This window comes from Saccoglossus kowalevskii, chromosome 8, assembly GCF_978046115.1.
Source record: "Saccoglossus kowalevskii chromosome 8, keSacKowa6.1, whole genome shotgun sequence".
Lineage (NCBI taxonomy): Eukaryota > Metazoa > Hemichordata > Enteropneusta > Harrimaniidae > Saccoglossus > Saccoglossus kowalevskii.
Genome location: NC_140648.1, coordinates 26,222,629 through 26,247,306, shown reverse-complemented (window position 1 = coordinate 26,247,306; position 24,678 = coordinate 26,222,629). Strand labels below are relative to the sequence as shown.

The 24,678-nt window shown below is 36.8% G+C and overlaps 1 protein-coding gene across 1 annotated transcript; it reads left to right on the top strand.

Moving 5' to 3' along the window:
- On the top strand, positions 1–24,334 carry LOC102800569 (uncharacterized). Its single transcript, XM_006812416.2, has 3 exons — positions 1–289; positions 13,217–14,099; positions 23,382–24,334. The coding sequence occupies exons 2-3, from the start codon at positions 13,570–13,572 to the stop codon at positions 23,614–23,616; spliced, it is 765 nt and encodes a 254-aa protein (XP_006812479.1). The 5' UTR covers positions 1–289; positions 13,217–13,569; the 3' UTR covers positions 23,617–24,334.
- The last annotated feature ends 344 nt before the right edge of the window (positions 24,335–24,678 follow it).

Below are 24,678 nucleotides of genomic sequence, written 5' to 3'. Positions count from 1 at the left end.
CCGACGTTCTTTTGTATTTCCAGTTCACCTCTTTTGGCGCGTTTTCTATCTGACTCCTATTTTCCTACTACTCCTATCGTAATTGGGCGGAGAAATTGTCGCTAACAGGTGTGCGGTATGATACCGTCATAGTACCGCCGTGTCAACATCGAGTGTTGTCATAACCCGCCCGCGTCTGTTATAGCAAGTGATGAAACAAACCACGCGGTGTTTTGAAAGATTTTCGAATTAACTGGAGTAATGTAACTTATGAATACGTTACAGCCATCCATTCGTTGTGCGGTCCAAGGTATGTTTATAGTATCTTCTCCTTGTACATCGGTACTTCTTAAATGACAAATATAATATAAGCACATATGTTCAAACTTGGTTGACGTCTTCGCATCTTTGCCTTACCGTTTGCGATGTTACAACGCTATACTTTAAACTAACGTGAGTATTTATCGCTTTATGACGAATAGATGAACTCGTAATTCTGTTGTAGTAATCTTTATGTTTCTTAAAACAGCTATGTTCGCTGTAGAAATATTATTTGGCCTTGTAAGATATGCTGTATAATGTAAACTCGGGCATTCATTCATTATTCTCGACAGTGTTAGGTGGTTCATTACTCGCGTATTTTAACTATATCGATGTAGCATTATATCAGTTTGAGTCGAGTGGCTTAGATTTGTACACACTCGCCTTGATATCGAATGTATATGCTCCGGTGAACGCTGCGAAATTAATGCATGTCTCGAAGTCATTAATAACTCGCCAATTCGTACTGCGGCATATTCGCATTCGATGTAGAATTATATCAGTTTCAGTCGAGTAGCCAAGGTCTGTACACCCCGATATCCGATATATATACTACGAGGAACGTTGCGGATCCAATGCTTGTCTCGTAGTCAGAAACTCGTGTTAACTCATGTCATTGTACTGCGGCATAAAATAATACAATTGAATGTCTAGTCTCTAGATCACATTCTAATTTACGGTTGGGGTGTCAGTACAAACAATGTCTCCGATTGCTGGAGTTCATATAACCGTATGCACACCATATGTATGTTCTTGTGTTCCCGTGTAAATATTAATACCCCGCCGATGACCACTCCGTGCATCACCATCTGATCTGATTTCTCCACGATGTACCTCAAGCTGACAACACTAATGTCATATTATTTAATTTCTTTTATATAGCCATATTTTTTTTATTCATAAGACGAAGATGACGCCTTCATGTGGGCTTTTTATAAATAATTCAAATAAATGACCCAAATCAATCTTATTGCAGTAGTAATCATTGAAAATCGTGATGGACTGAGAAATTATTATACTGATTCTAGAATCTGTCGAACATTTCTAATTAATCAGTAATTTTTTTATCAATGAAACTAAATTTTTGTTTGAAAACATGATAGCCGTTACATCTATCTAAAATGTCAACATGTTTTTTATAGATTCGTTGCCGCCGCATGTTGACGCATAGTGTTCACAGTTTTATGCACATCTTTGCTGCAACTCGCCCGCTTTGACCAGGTTGTATACGATCTCAGCTGGTGTCCGTGTTTACATGTAATGCCGAGAGCAGTATCTAGTGGTGTAAACGTAATAGGCAACTCAACACTCTGATTTAATTGATGGATGCGTCCATCCGCCCGCCTCTAGATATTTCTCAAATATGAATAGTCTGGTTTCAGTCAGATTCCTTACAAAGACGAGATCATGATGTAATGCATACATATTGATCGAATAAAATATGGACGACGGTTTCTCTTGGTGTCTGATTGAAGTTGTTCGATCGTTTCTAAGCTAGAAAATGACTTGACTATTCAATATGGCCGACTGGTGGTCGTATTACTAAGTGAATACACTGCACCTGTTTAGTGTTGACTGGGTCAGTTTTATTCAAACATATGACGATGTTCGTATATATTGGGATACAGATTTTTCATTAAATTAATATTTCAACACATTTCAACAACTATTGTAGTTATATTTGTGTGAAACTCAGTCAGAGACTTTGCACAACGATACAAAAAAGTCCAACATACAAACCGACACATAATTTACACAGGGAATAGCCAATTTACTAAAACAACTCGTATGGATTATGCATGATAATACTCAGAAATTCGTATTCACCTGGACAAGGAAAAATAAAGAAACTCCATTTAAAATGCCATTCATATTCTACATACGAAAGACCGTATTACTAAGAGTGGGTCTCGTTTTTTAACACAATCGTCACGCATACTTATACACTCTGTTTAACTTCTGCAGTCACAAAATCAAACCACATTAGTTTCGTATTTGTTTCGCCCGTTTCAAAATAGTTAATAGCGTGCTACCTTGAAAGCAGTCCGCGGCGTGAGTCCAATTAATCTTGATGCGCACCACTGATTTCAACAATACTGTGTTGTCTTAAGGTGTCATTATGCTATTCCAACGGCTTCATTTTCAGCATCACCCCGTTACTCTCCAGGGATGTGTTTAACACACAGCGTGCGTCTAACCATCGCATTGTTTTCATCACGTGTATGGTGTTAGTAATTTCCGCAAGCCTCAACAACCTGACTCAACAATCTTCTCTTGCCTAGAACGTTTCCTCCAAATTATTTCCCTAATGTACATTTGTTCAAGGCATCGTTAATACCGCCACCCGAGGCGCACTCGGAAATGAGAGTACGTATGATTGTACATATGAGAATTGTACAAATCCAAGCATGCGTAAATTTGGGATGAAATCTGCAATAAATAAACGCGTTATCGTGTAAAAAAAATCACCACGTATTAGAACCAACTGAACTGTTTTATGTGAATCGTGACTAACTATAGTACTATATCATACTACGTCACAAACTCAACATACAGACATAATATGTACTTAAACTATGTATGTCACGTGGGATCTGCGCTTAACGATTACGTCATCCAAAAAGCCGCGTGGGAATTGTTTTTCATCCTTTAAAGATTCTACATAGATACAGTGTTACATTGCAAGAACCACCTACACAACGCTCGTCAACAACAGCAGCTGTCTTGTCTGGTATTGTCTATTCGCTTTCCGTCACAATAAATCTCGTTTCGATTATCTTCAAATAACACGTTTGTTTGTAAACGATGACACGCTATGGCCACCTGACGCATACGCAGGTGACGACCCCTCCGGTTTAATTCCATTGTCAATTTATTGGAAAATCCGATTGTGGTTAACACTTTAGGTCGATAGTTTAAATGCAATGTGGACACAAACATGTATTTAACACGGCGTATTGAGAAATGAATTTGATCACGATATATTTTGACTAAACATGGTGCTTTCACAACAACAACAACAACAACAACAACAACAACACAATCAGCGATTTAATTCGAGCATGGAAGGCAAACAAATTTGAATGAATATGCACTTGTGTGCTACAAGTACAATATTTTAGTTCACGATAAAACAGGTTTCTCACCGTTTTCAATCACATAGTTCCAAACAGCATTAATAAAATGTTCTCATCTATATTGCATTTTTAATATATACGTAAGAGAAATTATAATTATATATTCTACTACATAAATTGTAGCCTGACAATGACGCGTGAGTTGCGTCACTCACGCCTACATGTCAGACTATATCAATCCTAGAATTAATATCGATTCGTATGACTGCTTAACTAATCACCTTATATGCATTTATAGCATAATTAATAAATTAATATATTAGCTCGACGAATATGTCATTTTTATACTTTTATTTTCATTAAATACAGTATACTATAGAAGTCAATAAATAATACATGCATTGTTTTTAATTTGCATATCGCCGTGACGTATGGAGGTGAAATGTTCATCATCGTACCTATAAGACGCGAAACAAGCAAACGTCATAAGGGTATATTATAAGATGGGTATAGAAGTCTGTAATTTATTTTGAAGAGAGCGAAGAAGCAAAATTAAAAAAGACGGTTTCACACCGCCCTACATTCCATAGTGTGCACACTGTACGCCCACTTTGATGTATGGTTGTCACGGTTTGCTTCATCATTTCCCCCCGGGACACATCTTAAATTACGACCGAGTTGTTTTGATTAGGACGCTATGATATTTGTCATATGTAATCAGTTATGCGTTATAAATACACTACAGAACTAAAACTAAAACATTCCGGCGATTCGTAATAGTAGCGAACCAATCAAGCAGGTATTACCCAATGTGTTAACCATGTTGAAATACGCCAACAAACACGGGTTAAGTATCCATTCAGCGTTCCTTACTCATGCGAATATCAAATAATAGTCCAATTGGCAATTTTGGCAAACCAAAACAGTTATAAATGAAGACAAGAAATAGTAGATACTTTAATCATTGGCAACCCCCATTTCATATTAGATACAGCCTGGTACAACATACCAATGTACACGCACCATCAACGTTCTGCATCCCCTAGAACAACATCACCTTCAACTTCGTGTCCTCAAGTATACCATTATCATCAACGTCATAATCTTTATCACAACATTTCCATCAAAGTCATGTGCTTTAGGAAAATACTCTATATCCTCTAGTGCAACATCATCTTCATCAACGTCATATCCTCTAGTGCAGCATCATCTCCATCAACGTCATAACCTCTAGCGCAACATCCTCTTTATCAACGTCATATCCTCTAGTGCAGCATCTTCTCCATCAACGTCATATCCCCTAGTGCAGCATCGTCGTCAACTTCATATCCTCTAGTACAGCATCATCATCAACGTCATTTTCTCTAGTGCAGCATCATCATCAACGTCATATCCTCTAGTGCAGCATCATCATCAACGTCATATCTCCTAGTGCAGCATCGTCGTCAACTTCATATCCTCTAGTGCAGCATCATCATCAACGTCATATCTCCTAGTGCAGCATCGTCGTCAACTTCATATCCTCTAGTACAGCATCATCATCAACGTCATTTTCTCTAGTGCAGCATCATCATCAACGTCATATTCTCTAGTGCAGCATCATCATCAACTTCATATCCTCTAGTGCAGCATCATCATCAACGTCATATCTCCTAGTGCAGCATCGTCGTCAACGTCATATCTCCTAGTGCAGCATCGTCGTCAACTTCATATCCTCTAGTGCAGCATCATCATCAACGTCATATCTCCTAGTGCAGCATCGTCGTCAACTTCATATCCTCTAGTACAGCATCATCATCAACGTCATATCTTCTAGTGCAGCATCATCATCAACTTCATATCTTCTAGTGCAGCATCATCATCAACTTCATATCATCTAGTAATTTAAAAGCATTGCAAATAACATCATATCCTCTAGTACATCATCTCCATCAACTTCATATCTTCTAGTGCAGCATCAGCATCAACTTCATATCCTCGAACACAACATCTACCATCAGCTTCATATCCTCTAATTCAACATCATCAACAACTTCATATATATATATATATATATTTAGGACACCACCTCCTGATACAGTTTCTAAAAATCCCTCGATGATAACATATTTTCATCAAAATCCAAATAGCAATACTACAACGCAATATTAATTTTAATAAGCTACACTTCAATGCTTTTTGGATTCGGTAGTTTGCCCAGAATATCTCCCACAACCTTTCCCCTCAGTCTACTATATTGCCCTCGGCCTGCTGCTCTTTGGTATTTTTGCCTCCGGTTGTTAATTCCTCAGTTGTATGTCAAAATCATCTTTGCAGTGAAACTCGAATCTTAGGTTGACATGAGAAAATATGTTAGAGTACATAACAGTGTTTATTTCAATAACAGATGTGCAGGTAAATGTAGGTCCGTATTAGCGAAATTTACAACAAGCCGGTGTAATTTCAGCCGAAATGTTGATAAAGAACACGTGAGGTATACGTGATACGACGCATTTGATTGGATGTTTTTGCTGAGAAAAATAGCAGCTTCTCAGACACGCATATTCTTTTCGTTTCAGTCGCTCTTTGCTACTTTTGTATCTTGAAAATAAATATTCCATTCATGACTTTTTATATGAAAACAAAGAAATTGTATACAATTGCAAATACAAAAGGATAATCAGAGCCAATTCGGTCAGCTTCATCAAGGAAATTGTCCGACGCGTGTTACGGTCGACTTTACGCGAAGGGAAAAGTATCTTCCGTGTCTGTGTGAAATGTTTGACATTTTGATTCTTGTGGTACAGAAGTACAGAGTGAATAGTTTAATTTTACTCATATTCTATATTTTGACAATCACAATCACCAAATAGTGGCGTTTGAATAAACATTGTTGTAGAACGCTCCAAACAAAACAGCGGATTTTACATATCCTCTAATACAACATCACTTTCAGCTTGTATACGTACCTTTATCGAACTTGACGAAGTGTGACGCGTATCTCGATTATTCGACATAGATGTCAGGCACAGACAGGTTTGGCTATTTTACTTACAATCACAGCTGGTGATGTACACGTCAACATTTGTATTTATTAAACTACCTTCTAAATTTAGATTTTAAGCAGATAGATTAACACAGTGTCTCTGTCTCAGCGTACTTGATTTCCGTTGCCTGTGGCACTGTCCGGAGCTCCGTGAAATTATATCTAGTTGCTGTTCACGATACGACAACGATAGCTTTCTGATACAAATCGTATTCAATGTGTCTCAGGTCAATGCCACAGTCAGAGTTCTCATTAATAAAACATTTTATTTATGTAAAGCAGGAACACATATGCGATACTAGTATTTCAAACGGCCAGTTAAGTTGATTTTTTTTATTTCTGCCAACATTATGCGCAACTGGGTTTGACTGATTTATTTTTAAGCTACTCAATCTCTATGGCGCACTTCTCATTCGAAATGTCCACAGTTTTGGTTCGAACTCTATAATCCGAAAATATTCTATCACTCTTGACGAGAAAAAAATAGTTAGTAACCTCCGTATATAATCTTAGTTAAAACATCAATCCATTTTCTCTGGTCTTCCAACGACTCCAGTATAATTGATTAAGAGAAAATAATATTTTTGTGGTACAATGCCTTTACTACTGTCGGTGACAAATTTTTATAACAGCTCTTGATCATTCCAATTTGTTTGCTTGGCTTTTTGAAGGATGTTATGTATGTGCGCAGAAGAAGACATGATGCCGTATCGTTTTGCTGTGTAACCTCCCCCAGACATTGACCATGTAGACTGAATATGTATGCCAAGGCTGCTGTAATTCTAAGAATCGCAGATTTCTCAACAAAACAACAGAATTGTCTCGAAAAAATCCTTTTGGTGCCCCGTTAGTGATTGGTAACCACTCCATTTCTTAAAATAACCCCCTGCCTTCATCTAAGCTAAGAATCATTTAAATCCAACTGTGCGTGATTCTTGCCTTTGGTACCTGAACATTGTATGTTAGTATTAGTCTCTGATGTGGGGCATAAACAGTCCTGTTGAAAGCCATGCTGGTGACAAGAAATTAAGTTGTTAGTCTTGATATGTTTTCACAACGCATTACTAAAACACTTTCCATTCACTTTCATATCTATTTGGGCAACGACACAGGTCTATACATATTTGGTAGTAACCGAGAACCTTTCTTATCTGTTTCAAAACATTCAGATGCACACCATCTGGACCTGGGTCTTTATTGCCATTTTGGTATCTCGTCTTTGACTTAACTTTCTCGACAGTTACGTGGATGTTGTGATTACTATTCGTTGGCAGATCACTAATCGCAGATAGGGCGCCAACAACTTCAGGCACAGTTGTAAGCACTGATGCAAAGAACTGATTTAATATATTGGTCTTATAAGTTTATGATTGAGAATACAAACCTTTTTATTGATCAATTGAAACTAATTTGGCGGGCAAATTAATTTAGAAAGTATGTTAATATACCATTTGACACAGAGCAAAGCAAGGTATAGCATATCATTATGTGCATTTTCCACATAAACCACGTTCTATTTGAGACAACGTGCCAGGACTTGTAACAAGTCGTATCATAATGACATTTTGGCAATTAAGTGCGTTATTTCCGCGTCAATTTTACCCAGAAAATAGCAAGAATCTAAATACCGGGCTTAGCCAAAGTTGCAATTCCGGTAATGGTCGAATATGTATAACTCAAAAAGCTGTAAACGTATTCTTCACGACATTTGTGAACGTGGTACAAGTCAGTTAGTGGTAGGTAGAGTTCTGGACCTCTGGACCAAGGAAACATTTTTTCAATGACTATTCGACGCCAAAAGGATTATTTTCAAGTAGTGATTGTCCTACAAATATAAACCAGGTCACAATATTTTAGGACTAATTATTATTATTATTTGAGAAGATTCACCATGTGCATATTCCCCTAAAATGCGTATTACATAATTATTGTACTTATTGCATATATATCAATTATATATTATAAGAGAAACACAATACGTAATAGCTAGTAAAATTGACTGCAGTTATATCTTTTAGTGCCTTCCTAAATGATGAATGTGAGACTGAATGACGGATTGAGAAGGGTGTGCAATTCCAAATGTTTGGACCGGAATATTAGAATGCACGTTCACTGTATGATTTGGTCTTGGTGCGTGGCTTCGTAGATGTTCGATTATCTAATGGTGAACGTTAGTATCTAGGGACGGTATTTATGTAGAACATCTTCTTTATGCGAAAGATTGTACGCTCACAGAGCAAAGCTAGTTAGTAACCCCGCATATTAACATTGTAGGCACGATTGGATGTGCGCATATGCTTGTTTAACATTTATATATTTCGGTATATAATAATCCATACATTTAGTATAAGGATCTCGATGCAGCATGTATTAGAACTTTATATATGCGCGGCCTGAAGTATTAGAAGAGTGAACTTTATGGGCATTTGTCACATACGTGTAATGTGATGTGTCGGAACGTATGGAATCACTGACGTGGAAGCCGCTCGTTGTTATTGGGCCATTCAAGATGGCATTGATTCAAGATGACATCATATAGTGTGAGTGTGCCATTCTTGCAAATGATGCATAATTTGGTGAACGACGTGAAGTGTGGTGACGTCATCCTATGTTGCCATGGTTAAGGTAATTCACGAACCAACGAATCACGAATTATGATTCAACAAATCAAACCACTGTAAACCTATTTTACGTTAATTATTATTACTACTATTTGTGATCTATATTTTGCTTGGTTTTTTTTTTATTCGTGATTAGTTGATTCGTAATTTGCAATTCGTGGCTTATTTTTTCTTGATTTGTGAATTACCCTAACCCATGTAGCTACACATACTTCTCCTGATACATGATTCCCTCTATCCTTCATGAGTATACTTTTGATCCAATCTTCCAGACTAAATCACTAGATTAGTGATGACGGTTGGGTATACATGTTTCAAACAAGTGAAAGAGAATAATTGCTTAATTGACTCAACTTAATGAAATCGGTGATCAAATTCACTATGGATTCATGTTTCTCATGTACCTTTGTACGTGAATGTCATCCAATACGTTTCGGTGTCGTTCTGTATTTGTAATCAAATCCTGTTACCCCGAATGCATCGATCTGGAAATGGTATTTCCGTGCAAGATGTCATGGTGGGCCATTGCTGTGATGGAAAACAAAAGTTGAGGAATGACTCCCTATGAAGTGTTTTTTTTTAATTCCGGGTCGATAACTTTGGTGAATGTGTACTCAGTCTGGAGTTGAAGTTTTCTAGTATTGATTTTACGCGTGTATTGACCATCGTGGTATAGACGGTTGTGGTTTAGAGTCACTTTTCATGCGGTGTTTGCATTGACTGTTTAACTATAAATACTAGTACACAGTTATAAATGAATCAATATAATATAATATAACAAACACATTTACACCCCACATGTTTATTTCCACAGTCGACGCACAGCGTACGTTCGAATTTCGTATAAACAAATAATGTTTTTTTTTCACACTGGTTAAATACGTCGCATGAGACCCATTTCAAAGCGACGCGGTTTGTCTACTGTTTTGAGAGCGATTTCTAACTTAAAGCACTACGGAAGTAGCTCCGCGTCGCGTTTGAAATTGCTGTGTGAGATATACAACGCGTGTATAATGCCACGCAATATATTTTTCTGAAACTAACCTTACTTTTTTTATTTTAACTTGAAATTTCCATTTTCAATATTTACACATGTTATGGTGATCTATTGTAAACTAATAGTGTTTTATTTTGTAGCACCCGTGTTCGTTCGATGAAATAATGACTCACGTGTATACGCTTTGTTTTTCAGTACGTACCAGTAACTCATAGAGCATACGCATGTTCTTAGACGATTAAACGAACCCTACGTTACTATAATCATATAAACAGACTTTGCGAAATCCTCGTTATAATCTCATTATATACTTCTCGGTTCGACTGCTGGCTTTTGGAATCCCAGGGCGAGGGAAATATGTTATGGAGATAAATAGTGTACGTCCGCCATCTTGGAACTATCGTGACATTTTGATATGGTCATAACAACGTTGTAAATAGATCATTCAATACCGCAATATTACGACACGCTGTAATCCATGACTAAAGGATGTAAAATAGTGATGTTTAGGGATTATGTTGACCTTGCCAATTGCTTTAAATTTAATATTTTATAATGTTAAGTAGCCCGTGTATAACTAGCTAGCATCCCGCTTTCCCATGATGTCACTTATATTATACTTGATCGTAAAACTTTATAGTTTTTCCTTACATTATGATTCATTTCCGCTTGTCGGACTATAGTGGGCGTCGTTGAGAGGTTCAATATATCCATATAGTATGCATATTTGTTCCCATCGATAACCGTGAATAGCATTGTTGATACGGACTACCGATGTAACATAGTGTGTCACGGTAATCTTCCCAGCAGTTCGCGTTCACGTTCCTCATTGATCACTAAACTGCCGATTCAAGCAACCTTGAAGGGCGCTGGTCGTTGTGAATTAAATTTATGCATCACGTGGGACTAATATCGAACACATGATGTGATGCTTTCATATTGGTATTGATGGCAGTTTTAATGGACAACGTCGAAAGATTGATTCAGGATAAAAAATGAAATTCCACTTTCGTCACCCCCACTCCTATAAGAACTTAAGTCCATAGCATTGATAATCGGTATATATATTTACTTCGTTTTCGGAAATGGGATATAACTGTGTATCAAAATAAACAGATTTCAAATTGGGTTTATCGTTAATTAGTGTGTGTATGTCAAATATTAAACTTTGTGGAATAGAAAGTTTTTGGGTCCAAATAACCTCAACACTATCAATTGTCTGTAAAGTCGGGCTATTTTGAACAGTTCCTCGGGGAAACGGTTATACCCAATGTGTCATATACATCATATTTATCGTGACCGTAGTACTGCGGATATTGTGATGCAGACCACAAAACAAACGTAAAACAGACAGGAAACAAATATTGAAACAATAATTGTGAGGTTAAAAGGCGACGAAAAGGTCGTCAATCGTCGCAAATATTCAGAAGGTGGTGTTGCTTTGACCTACGCTAAAACTGTTCGGATTGACGTTTCGAGTACGTTCATACATTTTAAAATATGTTGTTTCTTTGGTGAACATATGCAGGGCATGACATCACAAGGACTTGTTCACCTTCAATCTGATGTGTGTAGCAGATACGTACATACTTTTATGTCCTGTTTCATGTCTTCAGAGATTACGAATACGAGGCTTGATGAGTAAATCACCGATTTCATTAAATCGGGGTGCAGACGAGATGTGTGTACAGTGATTGCCACTAGTTTCTCAACGTCTACGAAGACGGATTCGAACAATCTTTACTCGTGTTAATACATTTTTTTTGCAAATTGCTACTGGTGAAGATAAGAAATTAAAAAAGCATGTAATACACGATAATATATAAACAGTAAATATTACACTGAGAACGGAAATGCTTGATAAGGAGTCAACCATTTTTAATCACAGGGGTGGCCAGTTGAGCAAGATCAGTGCATTTTTAGCGGCGTCTTATTTGCAATTTTTTTTTAATTTGCCAACACGTATTTCTTGCAACACGTTGCATGCATTTTTTTCTTACATAGCGATATTCAGCATTTTGTTAACGAGTCTTTCATGACACCCCCTTCATGGTTTCAACTGGTCGACAACTAACGCATAGCTCCGCCATTATCACAGCTATGTACACATGTATACGCTTACGATTGAAGTAAATTAGCAAGAAGCACATCGTGTTGAGGGGGGACGTCGCGGTGTGCGGATCAGTTTCAGCTCTCACAGTGATTCATCGCGGATAAAAAAAAATGATTTACATATCGCTGTAATGTATGCAATCTCATATTGGAAAAACGGTGTGACACTATAAATAATTATAATTTCGAGTTCCATTTATTTATTTAAATGCAACGATCGTTATTCAGGGCGCCTTCTAATTTCGTTTGTATTGGACTCAGATCTAGCACAACGCGACCGTCACTGTGACGTTTTGACAACCTGGACACTATTGCCATGCAATGCAAAGTGCCGAAGGTGGGGGTAATTTCGTTATCAGGCATTCATAATATACGTCTCTGCTTCCCCAGGATCTTCTGAAAGACAGCGTTTAACGTAGACTAGTTAATCAATAATCAAAACCGCTAGTTCCGTTTCAAAACACCTCTGCAATATTCATGCGCGAGCGCCGCGGGGGATTTCCGCGGTTACTGCTATCATCGAGAAACGAGAATATATACTTTGAACCCGGGGTCACAATTACTGCAGCGACGAATTACATTTTTCTAGAGTCAATTGGGTTAATTAAGCGTCCCTGTGCGTTCTATCGTAACGAGGCGAGGCTAGATATTTAGCAAAATGCGACTTGAGTATATGTTGAAAATAATTTCTTTCATAAAGCAAGCACCTCCCAAGTGACAGCTAGAAATACTCATGTCAGGTTTTCACCAATACTCCAATTAACAAGTCTGACAAGTGTTTTTATTATGATATGATGACGACCTTGTCGTAGCAGCGCGATTAGTGGGGGTCATTGAATAGCAGCTTAGACGACAAGGATAGTTTTGATGAGCTTCGGAGGTTTTAAAAAGGTTATAGACCGCACAATGAGTCTCGCGTGCTATAAAGCTTGCATCCCGCATTATATAACGCCGACGGAAGCCTAAAATTGGCAGTTTTGCTGGCTGTCCCTGCTTCGCGTTTATGGTGATGACGTCACCCGTATATAATTTCGATGTTATCATTCCTGTTGACCTCATGTGACCTGTTCTTGTCTTTTCGCAGCGTGTTTATGTTCCTGTCAAAACGAAGCGTAGTTCTAGAAGAAATCACCCGCCACCCTAAGGTCAGCCAGCTGATAGTTTGCATGAAGATGTTTGAAAATACTGGGAAATGTAAGACTGGTCGTGTATTGTTAAATATCGGCGGGAGACACACCTTCGTTAGTTCTTCTCAGAGATGAGTGTGCCGTGGCCGGGATTGTTTAATCATCCTCGTAGCGGAATATATCGAAGATAATCTATTTGCGTGATTGAAAGTTGACAAGAAATCAATCATCGATGCATTTTCTGTAGAAAATTACGCGTGTCGTTGTCGTTTTGAGTGTTGCGAAGTCGGGTGTGCGTACACAGAAGGATATGGGTGCCGGGAATCGTGGAAAAGGCGCACTCGGTACCAGACGTGACTCTCGTAGCAGATGCCATCTCCACGGACATGCATACGGTGGGGTGAACCACACTACAGCCCGTGTCCCGGTAATCGCACATAGAGATACAGAAGCTCGTACATTCACCAAAGTGAGGCGAGTTGAGCTGTGTGTTGCTCTAATATTGTTATTTTTCGGCGTGTCTTGTCTCATATTGGGAACGATGTTTGTCGCCCTGTACGTGGATATCCGACCCATGGACAGTGTCGGACCAATAATGCTAGTCGTTGGCGCCATATTGTTTGTGCTTGGCACTGGTGTGTGTTGCCACGTTAGTTCAGACAGACAGCTCAACAGAAGGTCTCATTCCAGTTACTATTATAATAGAAGTCCATATCGGAACTACAACCACTATAATTTTTCTCAGTATCGGCCTCGTTTTAACAGCATACCGCGAAGTGACTGGTCTGAATTGGAACTCAGGGCAACTACCAGTGCATCTGACTCGGACCAGGAGATAAGGTAATATTGTGCAATACAATTTGTGTTTGTGTTCTGCATTGGTTGAGTGTTAGCACTGGGCATGCTTGCTTGGTTACATTCCTCGTGTGTAGTTGATTTGAATAGCATTTGTACGCGGCATTATGATACCAGGTACGGGGATTACGAGCTCGACCACTTCATTTGAAGCGTCCAGGCGTTAAGATAAACAGCATGTTTGGAAAATTGCAAAACTGCAATAAGTGATGGATTTGCTTCATGTAAACATTTTAACGAAATGTGCAGTTAAACAAATCAGACTTATCAATGTACTAACTAATGAAAGAAATAAGCGAATATATATAAACATTTTAATGAAAAATGCAATTTAAAACAAAATCAGCTGTTTCAGTGATAGAATAATGAACTAATGCAATTCGCGAATGTCGGTATCCATGTTCGTCTAGCGGTACCCGTACCATGGTAACGGAAAGTAATACATATTCATAGAGTGAGGTGACACCATTACGTTCAACGAGAGTACGTGACAGCAGACCGGCACGACTGAGTATAAGCCACGCCAGCAGACGGGAACGATCAATACCGATGACTTACTGGCTTGACTTTTCCTTTTAAAACACTGTAAACAACACTCGCCAATAATCCATTAATATAATTCGACGTCGTCATGGTAACCGTAGAATTGTATGCATCATTGATGTCAGGAAATGAGATTTTCGATCTGATATCGTTATTTATTCATTATTTTACTTATACGCTGAATAGTCCCATGCTCGTCGGCATCATCTGGGATCATGATTTTCTTTGTTTATCGTGTATGCCTATTATTTGTAAACGAGAATACATTGTTTAAAACAATCTTAGTCTCCAACATGATTATAAAAGTTACGTAGCCACAGTTTCACTATATACTGGAATGTTAATTATAAAATTAGATATTTTGAAATCAATCCAGGGACATTTAACGCACTCTCTGCGTGTGTCCGGGATGTGCTTCTCGTTTAGTGGTACTTACAAGTACTTGGATCTGGCTGGGGGTTTATGTTCGCGGTAAATGCTATAATACAGCCGAGGACAGAATGGTGTTCTTTTCTTGTACATGCTGACTGTGATTTTTTTTCGCGCGTACGCACAATGAGTGCACTGCATTGTGAGTTGTATCTGCATCAACTCTCGTTGACGCCTTGCACAGTAATTGGAAATTATTAAATAAATTAATTAGAAAGCATAGCCGCTGAAATGAGGCATGAAGATAAATGACAAAATGCAAAGACGTTATTGATAACTGTCTCTAGATTCACACACTCCGTAAAACGTACACGCTATTTTCGTCTCAGTTGTAATATGCGTCCTTGTCATAGCGATAATGGGCAGGCGCGAATTTTTTTTAGTTCCTGACTCGTGTGTACTATTTAATATGAACCTACGCGTTTCTCATTAGCATACATTCAGGACTGAAATAGTTGATAATTCAGTTGTTATAAACACCAATGAACACTAATAACTTTAAGTGATACCCCATACTTTCATTAAGATATCACTGTCGGATGTACAACTGAATCCTGTACCGAACATGCTTTAAGCCGTAGAATATGGTAGCAGGAGTTATGATTGCGGAATTTTATTTAGAAACGTAATATTTCTAGGTATATCCATGTTTGCGTGTATTGACTGCCGGGTATATATCGTCTAAGTGTACAAGGACACCATTACTATTGTACAGTGCTCTTCTGTTCCAATTGTAAATATAATATCTGCCAAACAAAGTATGTACCGATTGGGTTTCGGGAGGAGGTGCTCAGGGGTCAGTAGTAAACTGCATCCATGATTGATTGAATGCCTGTTTTAAAAGCAATTAGTTAAAAAAACACAAATCTCAAAACACAATATATGAATCTAGAGATACGAAATGTTCGGCAATCATTTAGCTAATCAATATACTACGTTTCACCTTTATCGTTGAATGAATGCATATCTAGGATGTATACATAGATATGCTTCTATCTCCCATTTCGAGGTCAATGGTGAGTGATTCAATATATTTGTAATCCCAAGTAACATGACATAGAAGAAACTATATTAGTTAGAATACGGTGAAGTAGCACTCACAGTGGGAATATTCTGTCTGATACAGACAGTTTAATTTGACACTATAACTCAATTTGTATTTACTGTTACGGATTGTGTATTAATCTTAAGTAAATTTGAATCATATGCGGATTCTGAACTCATTCAGGATGTAGTGCGCTCTCAAGGGACGAAGCGCCCCTGTGACGTCAAAATGACGTAACTGGATGTAAGCATTGTCGATTCTGTTTTGTTGTCATTTGTCATCAAAAATATGACTCGCTGAAACAAATATTTATTATCGACGGAGCACTGCGTATCATTATTATTATTATTATTAATCCTTTATTTCAGGCCAAAAAAGTCCCATATTAAATACATAACAAACACGAACACTAGTAAATACAACGTCTAAGATTAGTCCAAAATTTGGACAAGAAAAAACTGTCAGAGTTGACACAAGTACGAATTAAAGCATTATCGCTCGTAAGTAGGCGCTGACGGAAGTTATATAATGCCTTGCGCTGAAGAGATTCAAAGTTGAAAATATTTCTATTCACGCAATTACCACGCAATTAGTATCAAAAAAATAATATCGACGCTTTGAAAAGCATTCATAATATTCATAACATTCATAATTTACGTCACAAAAAAGTTATGACGCCAGAGGGCGCGATAGTAAGAATAATATTGTTAACCAAGTAATATATATGGGCCCTCACTATTGGCATTAGAAATAGCGTAACGAGTATGACCGAAAACGTCTCCGAAATTAATTTTATTACGTTCGTTTTTCTTACACGTTTGTATACCCAAAATTATCAGAGTCACCGAGATTGATCGCAGCCCTCGTTCAAATGGTTTGTGTGTGTCTATGCAAATTTCCAAGGAATCCATTAGTAACAGGGTACGCCTACATATTGACTCATTGTATTTCTGCTATTAATGGACTAATATTAAAGTCCCCTAGTAAAACACCGACGGAAGCTAGCTAACAGTGCATGACGTAACACACTAACAAAAACGCCACGTGATGTTTTGTTTATACGCATTAATAAATAATTAATTTTCAAATTATAACGGCTTTTCCTTCGCGATAGATGTTACCTCCAGGGACGCGCGGTACTCTCTATAAATTATAGGTTTGGACGACGTTAGGTCCTTTCTTATTCAGGAAATACAGCTTGGGCTAAAAATCACGGGAGGTGGTGGTGGTGGTGTGTTTTTATATGTAGACAGTCTTGGCTTCACACCGCTCAAGCTATATCACAAGTGATATGTACTAAAAATACGTTTAAATTACACGTCCTTTAATGTGCAAAAATGTATTGTTTAGAACGCTCTGCAAAATTTGCAAGCCTTTATACAAATAGTAAAACTTATAATTGATTTGTTGTTGGATTACGATGCAGGCGTCTTCGAAGTTCGTGCGTGACGCGGCCCACAAAACTACAATACATTTCACGTACTAGACGTCGTGCGTTTACCTACAAACACTTGGTGATACATATATCAAACATATACTTGGAGGATTATTATAGTAGTTACTAATATATAACAACCAGCTTCAGTCAAATACGACAATTATCACGTGCTTGCCAAGAAATATCACGTGACAAAGAAGCCCGCAAATGATAAAATGGTGTTTGTAATTTTGCGTTATCAGTTAATGACATATGATTTATTAATGGTTTTTTACCCGCAAATATATATATGACAAAATAAGTAAATGTTCTTCCATGTAGTAATATATTTTATTCACACAATCATTCAGTGATTTCCTCAAAGCTGCGATCTCAACTATGCATTGGAGGTGTGGTCGGTTTTTTGTTTTTTTCGGGGGGTGGAGGGACCTCCAACAATTAAATTTCATGGTTAAAAATGATGCGGCGGTTTTGGGACGCAAGCTTAAGACCGCCGCTAATTCCGAACCCTCAAGTTAGTGCAGCTATCTGTAATTTGTTCCTAACATTTCTGATAATAAAATACACTGTGTAGCAGCAATGACAACAGGGGCGGATCCAGCAAAATGTATTGGGGGGGGGGTCCAGGCCTATAGGTCGAATACACGGGACAGTGCGATTCGGACGATGCTATGCGTAATCCAGATGCATTTTCATGCCTTTAGAGGGGGCCATGGCCCCCTTGCCCCCCCTCTGGATCCGCCACTGAATGACAATATGTGAAGCGAATATAATACATACATCGACAGACAGCAAGGGTAATATGTGAACAATACTTAGTATATTAAAAGATTCAATCAGTGTTTAGAAAAAGATTTACATTATCATGCAACAATTGGGAAATGTGAACAATATATTTGGAAGATTCAACCTTCGTGCAAGAAAGGAAAATCATATATATATATATATATATATATATATACATATATATTATCAAACAACAATGATATATTATTTGCAGAATATCATTGGAAAATTAAAACTTTTGTTTAGGACACAGTATTAAATGTATATATCATAGGGCGAAAATATGTGAAGAATATATTTAGAAGATTCAAACATTGTTTGGGAAACAGATTAAAATGTATAAATTTTCAAGCCACAGTGATAATACAGTATGTAAAGAATAACATTGCAAGTTTCAAACATTGTTTAAGAAAGAGTATTAAATATATACTATGTCAGGGAAAATAGTATGCGAAGAACATCATTGCAAGATTCGAATATTGTCTAGGAAACGGAATTAAATTCCTAAGTTATCAAGCAATGAAAATATGTGAATAATGTCATCGAGTATTTAAACAATGTTCAAACATTGTTCAGAAAAGAATATTTATCAATTTATATTTATTTGGAAACAATGATAATATTAGAAAAAATATAATTGAAGGGTTTAAACATTGTTTACGAAAAGGAAATAATACCGGTATACACATTATCAGGTATTGTTGAAAGGGGATTAAATTATGTCAATATGTAAACAGATAGCTGCATTGAATTATTAGAAGATTGTTTGAAAATACATTTTTATAGATAGAAATTGGCTCAATTGTGTCATCCATTAAATTGTTTTTAAGCCTAAGCTTAAGATTGTTCACTTAGTATTTTCTATACAGTCACCCCAAGCTACGGATTATTTTTCACGGCAAGGACAAGTTAGAAAAGCACGTCTGTACAGTATTTGTATACACGAAACATGATGCAGATTCGTAATACACTAGTAATAAATTTAACAGGGACGCGAAGCTAAACAGTGCAATGCCTGCCAGCATTAACCCATCAATTAATTGATGTGTTGGCTAAATGAAAAGGTCATCATGGATAATTCCGATAAGAGAGTGTAATTAGATATAGCCACAAGTTGTGGACTAAACAGCGCTGATCACTAGAGTCCCATCGATTTTAATTGCTTCGAATTGACTTCTCCCGAATGATATCTGGCCTTGCAGTTGGGTATGACGGTGATTAACATACTTGTTAATTTCAGCAATGTTCTTGATATAGATTTCATACCGACCAGCTGTGCGAGGTTGTATTCAAATCCGTGTCCTGTCGGAACGTTTAATGCCAACGGACCTGTGTACAAATCACTTGATTCAATTGTCTTCAAAATAGATTACAATTACACTGAGCAATAATATACTCATTTACATGTTTCTTTCAACTTCTTCGTTGAATTCATTCATGATGCTTTTGTGTAAACTCGTAATTTATCGTTACACTGTATCCCTCGCACAGAAATACTGATCTGGCCCTTACACGTGTTAGTTTTGATTAAAGCACGATGACCTTTAAGTTTATAGACTGCCTGGAGTGTGTCGGCGACTGAATTCGATTTGATCGTTCCAGTTGTCGAATTTTACGTTTTCGTGCTTCTTTTTTTATCAACACGATAGTGCGGCTCCAAAACTTTGTTGATCTTCTGCAAAATGTATTTATTAATAATCGTTATTCTTTTTCCAGTTAGTTTGTTGCCGTGATTGTGTATTTGTATTCGTTGCATTCGTAATTGTATTTCTTCCTATAACCTTACATGTGTAAAGTATACATGATAATATATACAACAGAGGGCAACATAGCGTCAGCGTTTCTTGTGACGGGCTGACTGTGGGATTGAAATATATTACACTCGACTCCATACTCCAGACAACGGTCACGCTACAGACCATACATTAATTTCGTTTTCTTTAATCATAGTTTTCGATTTCACGACTGTATGTGGAATGAAATCGAGCGTAAATTCCACAACATTAATCTAAGAGTGCGATGTGCTAGTGCTCCCTAGCGTATCTACCATGATCGAAATAATTAAACAGGCCGTCTTTTCTGCCTTTCTAGTCCGATTGTAATCAGTGATATATTACTGTGAGTGTTTAGTTCCGCCAATTTCTAAATCTGTTGGTTTACATTCATATTGTGGACAATAGTGTTGCTTGGTTCGTTCTTTGCAACTTAAAGTGAAAGTCAAGGCTAACAACATAATACTCCTCGATGGAAGAGCTCAGCAAATGTAAGAACATGCAATTTACAGTTTTTTTTTATATCACTTCTCATTCTCTAGATATTGAATTTTTCATCAATTTATGTAGACCGCCATCTTGATTCTTCAGCAAAGGATTATGGGTAAAGTATGACATCATAGAGTCTGTTGTCAGAAATTGAGAAAATGATTTCATCTATAACTTCAAAAGTTGAACTTCATATTGGCTGAAAGTTTAGAACAGGATAGCATACATGTACTGGTGCCAAACATGCTTATAAAATAGTTGTCATGGAAACAGAACTGAAAATATTTATTTTTATGTTTTTCTACCAAATGCTCAAATTTCCTTATATTGTATACAATTTACCGATGTGAGTAGGTTATATAGGTGATATATTACTTGTTGACCATAAAAAGTGGACAAAAAAGTGTCATTCTTTATTTCACAATGAAAATAATGATTTTTATTTTTTTTAACGTTTTTGGCAATATCTTCACTTTATGTGTATTTGTAACATTCTAATTTACATTACTATAATCATATACAAGAGTAATATGCATAACGAAAATTTGAACTAATTGGCATCAGTATTTCCCATGTTAAAGATGAAATAATTTTCTCAATTTCTGACAACAGACTCTATGATGTCATACTTTAACCATGATCCTTTGCTTGACAATCAAGATGGCTGACTACATAATACTGATGAAATGTTGAATATCTAGAGAATGAAAAGTGATTTAAAAAAACTGTAAATTGCATTCTCCTACATTTGTGGAGCTTTTTTTGGGGGGTCATTGTGTTGTTTGGCTTGACTTCTCCTTTAATAAAATATTATTGTTAGAAATAAATAGGAAGAACTAGCTTTTCATTTGGTAGTTTTTTTTTATTCGCGTGATATTTCATAAATATTTATTTTTGAAACATTTGGGTAATTTAAACTTTACATATTTCATAAAACAGAATTGCTGATAGGATGTCGCGAGTTGAACTGAATCAACCGATGACCTATGACCTATACCATTTATTGGAGAGGAAAGCTTAGACATTTGCGCTCTGACACGCAGCTTGTGGGTCTAAATCATTCGGGCAAGCGAAAAACTAAACGACTGTCTGGAAAAAAATATATTCAACTTTCTGATGACCTAATCATGATTTTCATCTTTGCTATTATGATAATCATCAATAACCGGCAAAATGGATTTCACCTCACGGGTATATACTGGCTCAGTCCTATTTTACCGAACCAGTCATTCTATTATGATTGTTGCTTAGGGTGTGTTCGAGAATATGTAGCATGTTTAAAGGCTCAGATTTTACCACTTGGAAGCATAATTGTCAACATTTTCCTCTCCTTTAAATGTAGACATTTACCTTTTCAGAATCTGAATTGGCAAAAGTACAATTCTTTTTTTTTTGGGTGCCCAGGATCGTACTATTACTGACTGTTTTTATATACTTACATGTACTTATTTCTGAGTCATATAGGTTGGAGGGTGGTATAAAAATATATTCTACATCTTCTTCTACGGATTTATTCCCAGTTGCTGGGGTCGCCGGTGCAGATAATATCTCCGCATCATATTTTATAAAATAAAATAAAATAAAAAGTAATGTGTTGAACGAAGTATGGAGAAGTCATTCCGATTATTTTAATTAAAATACAAAATTTAGTTAGTTTTTTTTTAGTTTTTTTTCTTGGTGCAATGTAAGCAATATACAAATTATTTCATAACCATTGCTATGTCTAGGATGTAGGGTAAATATGGGTTCATTCCGAATACTCATATCACAGTACAGTACGCATATTATGATGTTGGTCCTTCGCAAACCACAATGCAAAATATTTTAAAAGCAGTGGAATTACTTGGACGGGTTGTAAGAATATTAAGGTCTTCATTCTATTTAAAATACGCGTTTAATTTGTGGTATGCCTTTACGGAAAGTCTCAATATTAAGTGATGTGTGTGGATGAGTTGAAGAATATGGATATGAAGAAATTGACTTGGTACAAAGTAACTCATGATTAACATTTCTAAATAAGCTCGTGGTTTGGGGCATTAAATTACAAGACATGTTAATCAATTAATCATTATAATTGTACATGAACTTATAATAATTACACAAAATATGGCCATTATATTTAATACTCTAAAATTAATGTGATGACTTGTGATCTGTCATGATATGAGAATGAAAGAATTATGTAATGTATACCCTTAATGCTATTAAAATTGAACATAAAATAATTATAAACAATTTAACCCGCACATCATATGCCTTGTATGGCCGAATGGCAGCCATTTCAACATCTAACATTTCTGTTCGAACTGAAACTCGGTCGCATATGGACGGATTTCGTTTCAACTTGATACATACATTTTTGAACATTGTTTTATCTCTCTTTAATATTATTTTATTATTAAAAATGGCTGACTTGTGACCATTTTATTTCAATAACTGCTGTTTCACAACCATATCACTGACATGCCTTGACCAACCATGATTTGTTGCATATACGTATGCAGGTACATTTGTTTCACGATTCGCCACAAAATTGCCAAATGGCCTCTATTTTTTAAAACTGAAAATGTATCATAGTCAAAGATATGTGTCATTCGTGGGTTTATGGCGATAAACGTACACTGGTAAATATTACATATTACATTCATACGAAAAGTGATAGTAACTACCATGTTCCATTCCAACCCTGTCCCAATTCACCTATAGCCAGTACGAAATGTATCTATTATCCCTGATAAATTCGCATTCATTTTCTCTCCATTTAGGTTTACTGGTAACACAAATAGGTACATGAGAAGACATTCGTCACAGGACTCAGGTCAGACAGTCAGGCTGAGCGTTCATGCGCCGCTCGATCAGCTGCCAGAAACCGACTTGGATTTTTCCGACGAAGTAGGAGAACTGGACCCCGAGAGCGATCTCGAAGAGACGTTAAGAAACATTACAAATAATGACGAACCTCCTCCTACATACGAAGAGGTGTGCGGTACAAGGGTGTGAACAAGTCGCGGATATGTGTCTGTTTTGAATAACTACTGCCAATTCGATTATTCGTTCTATGCAATGTGAGTCGTAGTTCATCGTTGTCATCGTGTGTATATACGTGTGTAACCTACTATATCAGTGTCGATGCTGCCCCGTATCTCTGTGTCACATCAGGGCTACTATGGACACGCCTTTTGATGAAATCACGATCAATAATTGTGATCAATCACTCGATGTCATTGGCGTTATGAGATACTGATGATGAATTCGCCATGTCTGGGAACTAATGCGAATTACAATTCGAGACAAACACCATACTGGGGTGAGAGAAACGTTTGGAGATAATGATCTCAATGGCCCAGTATTTTAGAAGACGTCGTACATGTTACTTATAATATGGTTTCTCAACTGAATATCATGTCCTGATATCAATATTACTGCGCACGCGTGGTGGATGTTGTAGTCTTTATATTTTATATTCTTGTTCAACAATGCCTTTATACCTGCCTGTGCCCGGGTTTGTGAGGATATATTGGTTGGCGTTGTTTGCTCACATCTCGTCACAAGAGGGCGGCAAAACGTTAAATGTTAACAAATATTATACCAAATATTTGCGTGGTGATAAAGTATTCATTATTCAAGTACACAATTTTTAATTGTACTTTTTTATAACTTATTTTAGATGTTTATTCATGAATTGATAATTCTAATGAATAAAAAATATTGTTTTCATAACAATTACGTTTACACATGATTGGTGTTTAGAGAGGTGACTTTATGTGAATTTAGTGAGTAGAGATTTCCACATACCAGCAAATACCTATATAGACAACTTTCAGTTAGTAACTGGTTGATACCGGTTGATTTGCATTAAGTGTTCAAAGACCAAATTCGCAAGTCATTATTGACCAATATCGCTGTTGTTGTTATTATTAACGGTGATCTCCAGCCACCATAAGCCGTATAGCAAACTATTTCTGCCCGCATTACAAAAAAAAAACAATACAAAAAAAAAACGAATTACCGGTAGATTAAATAAAATAAAATAATATCGGCGTTGGCAGCGCTCTGCTATAC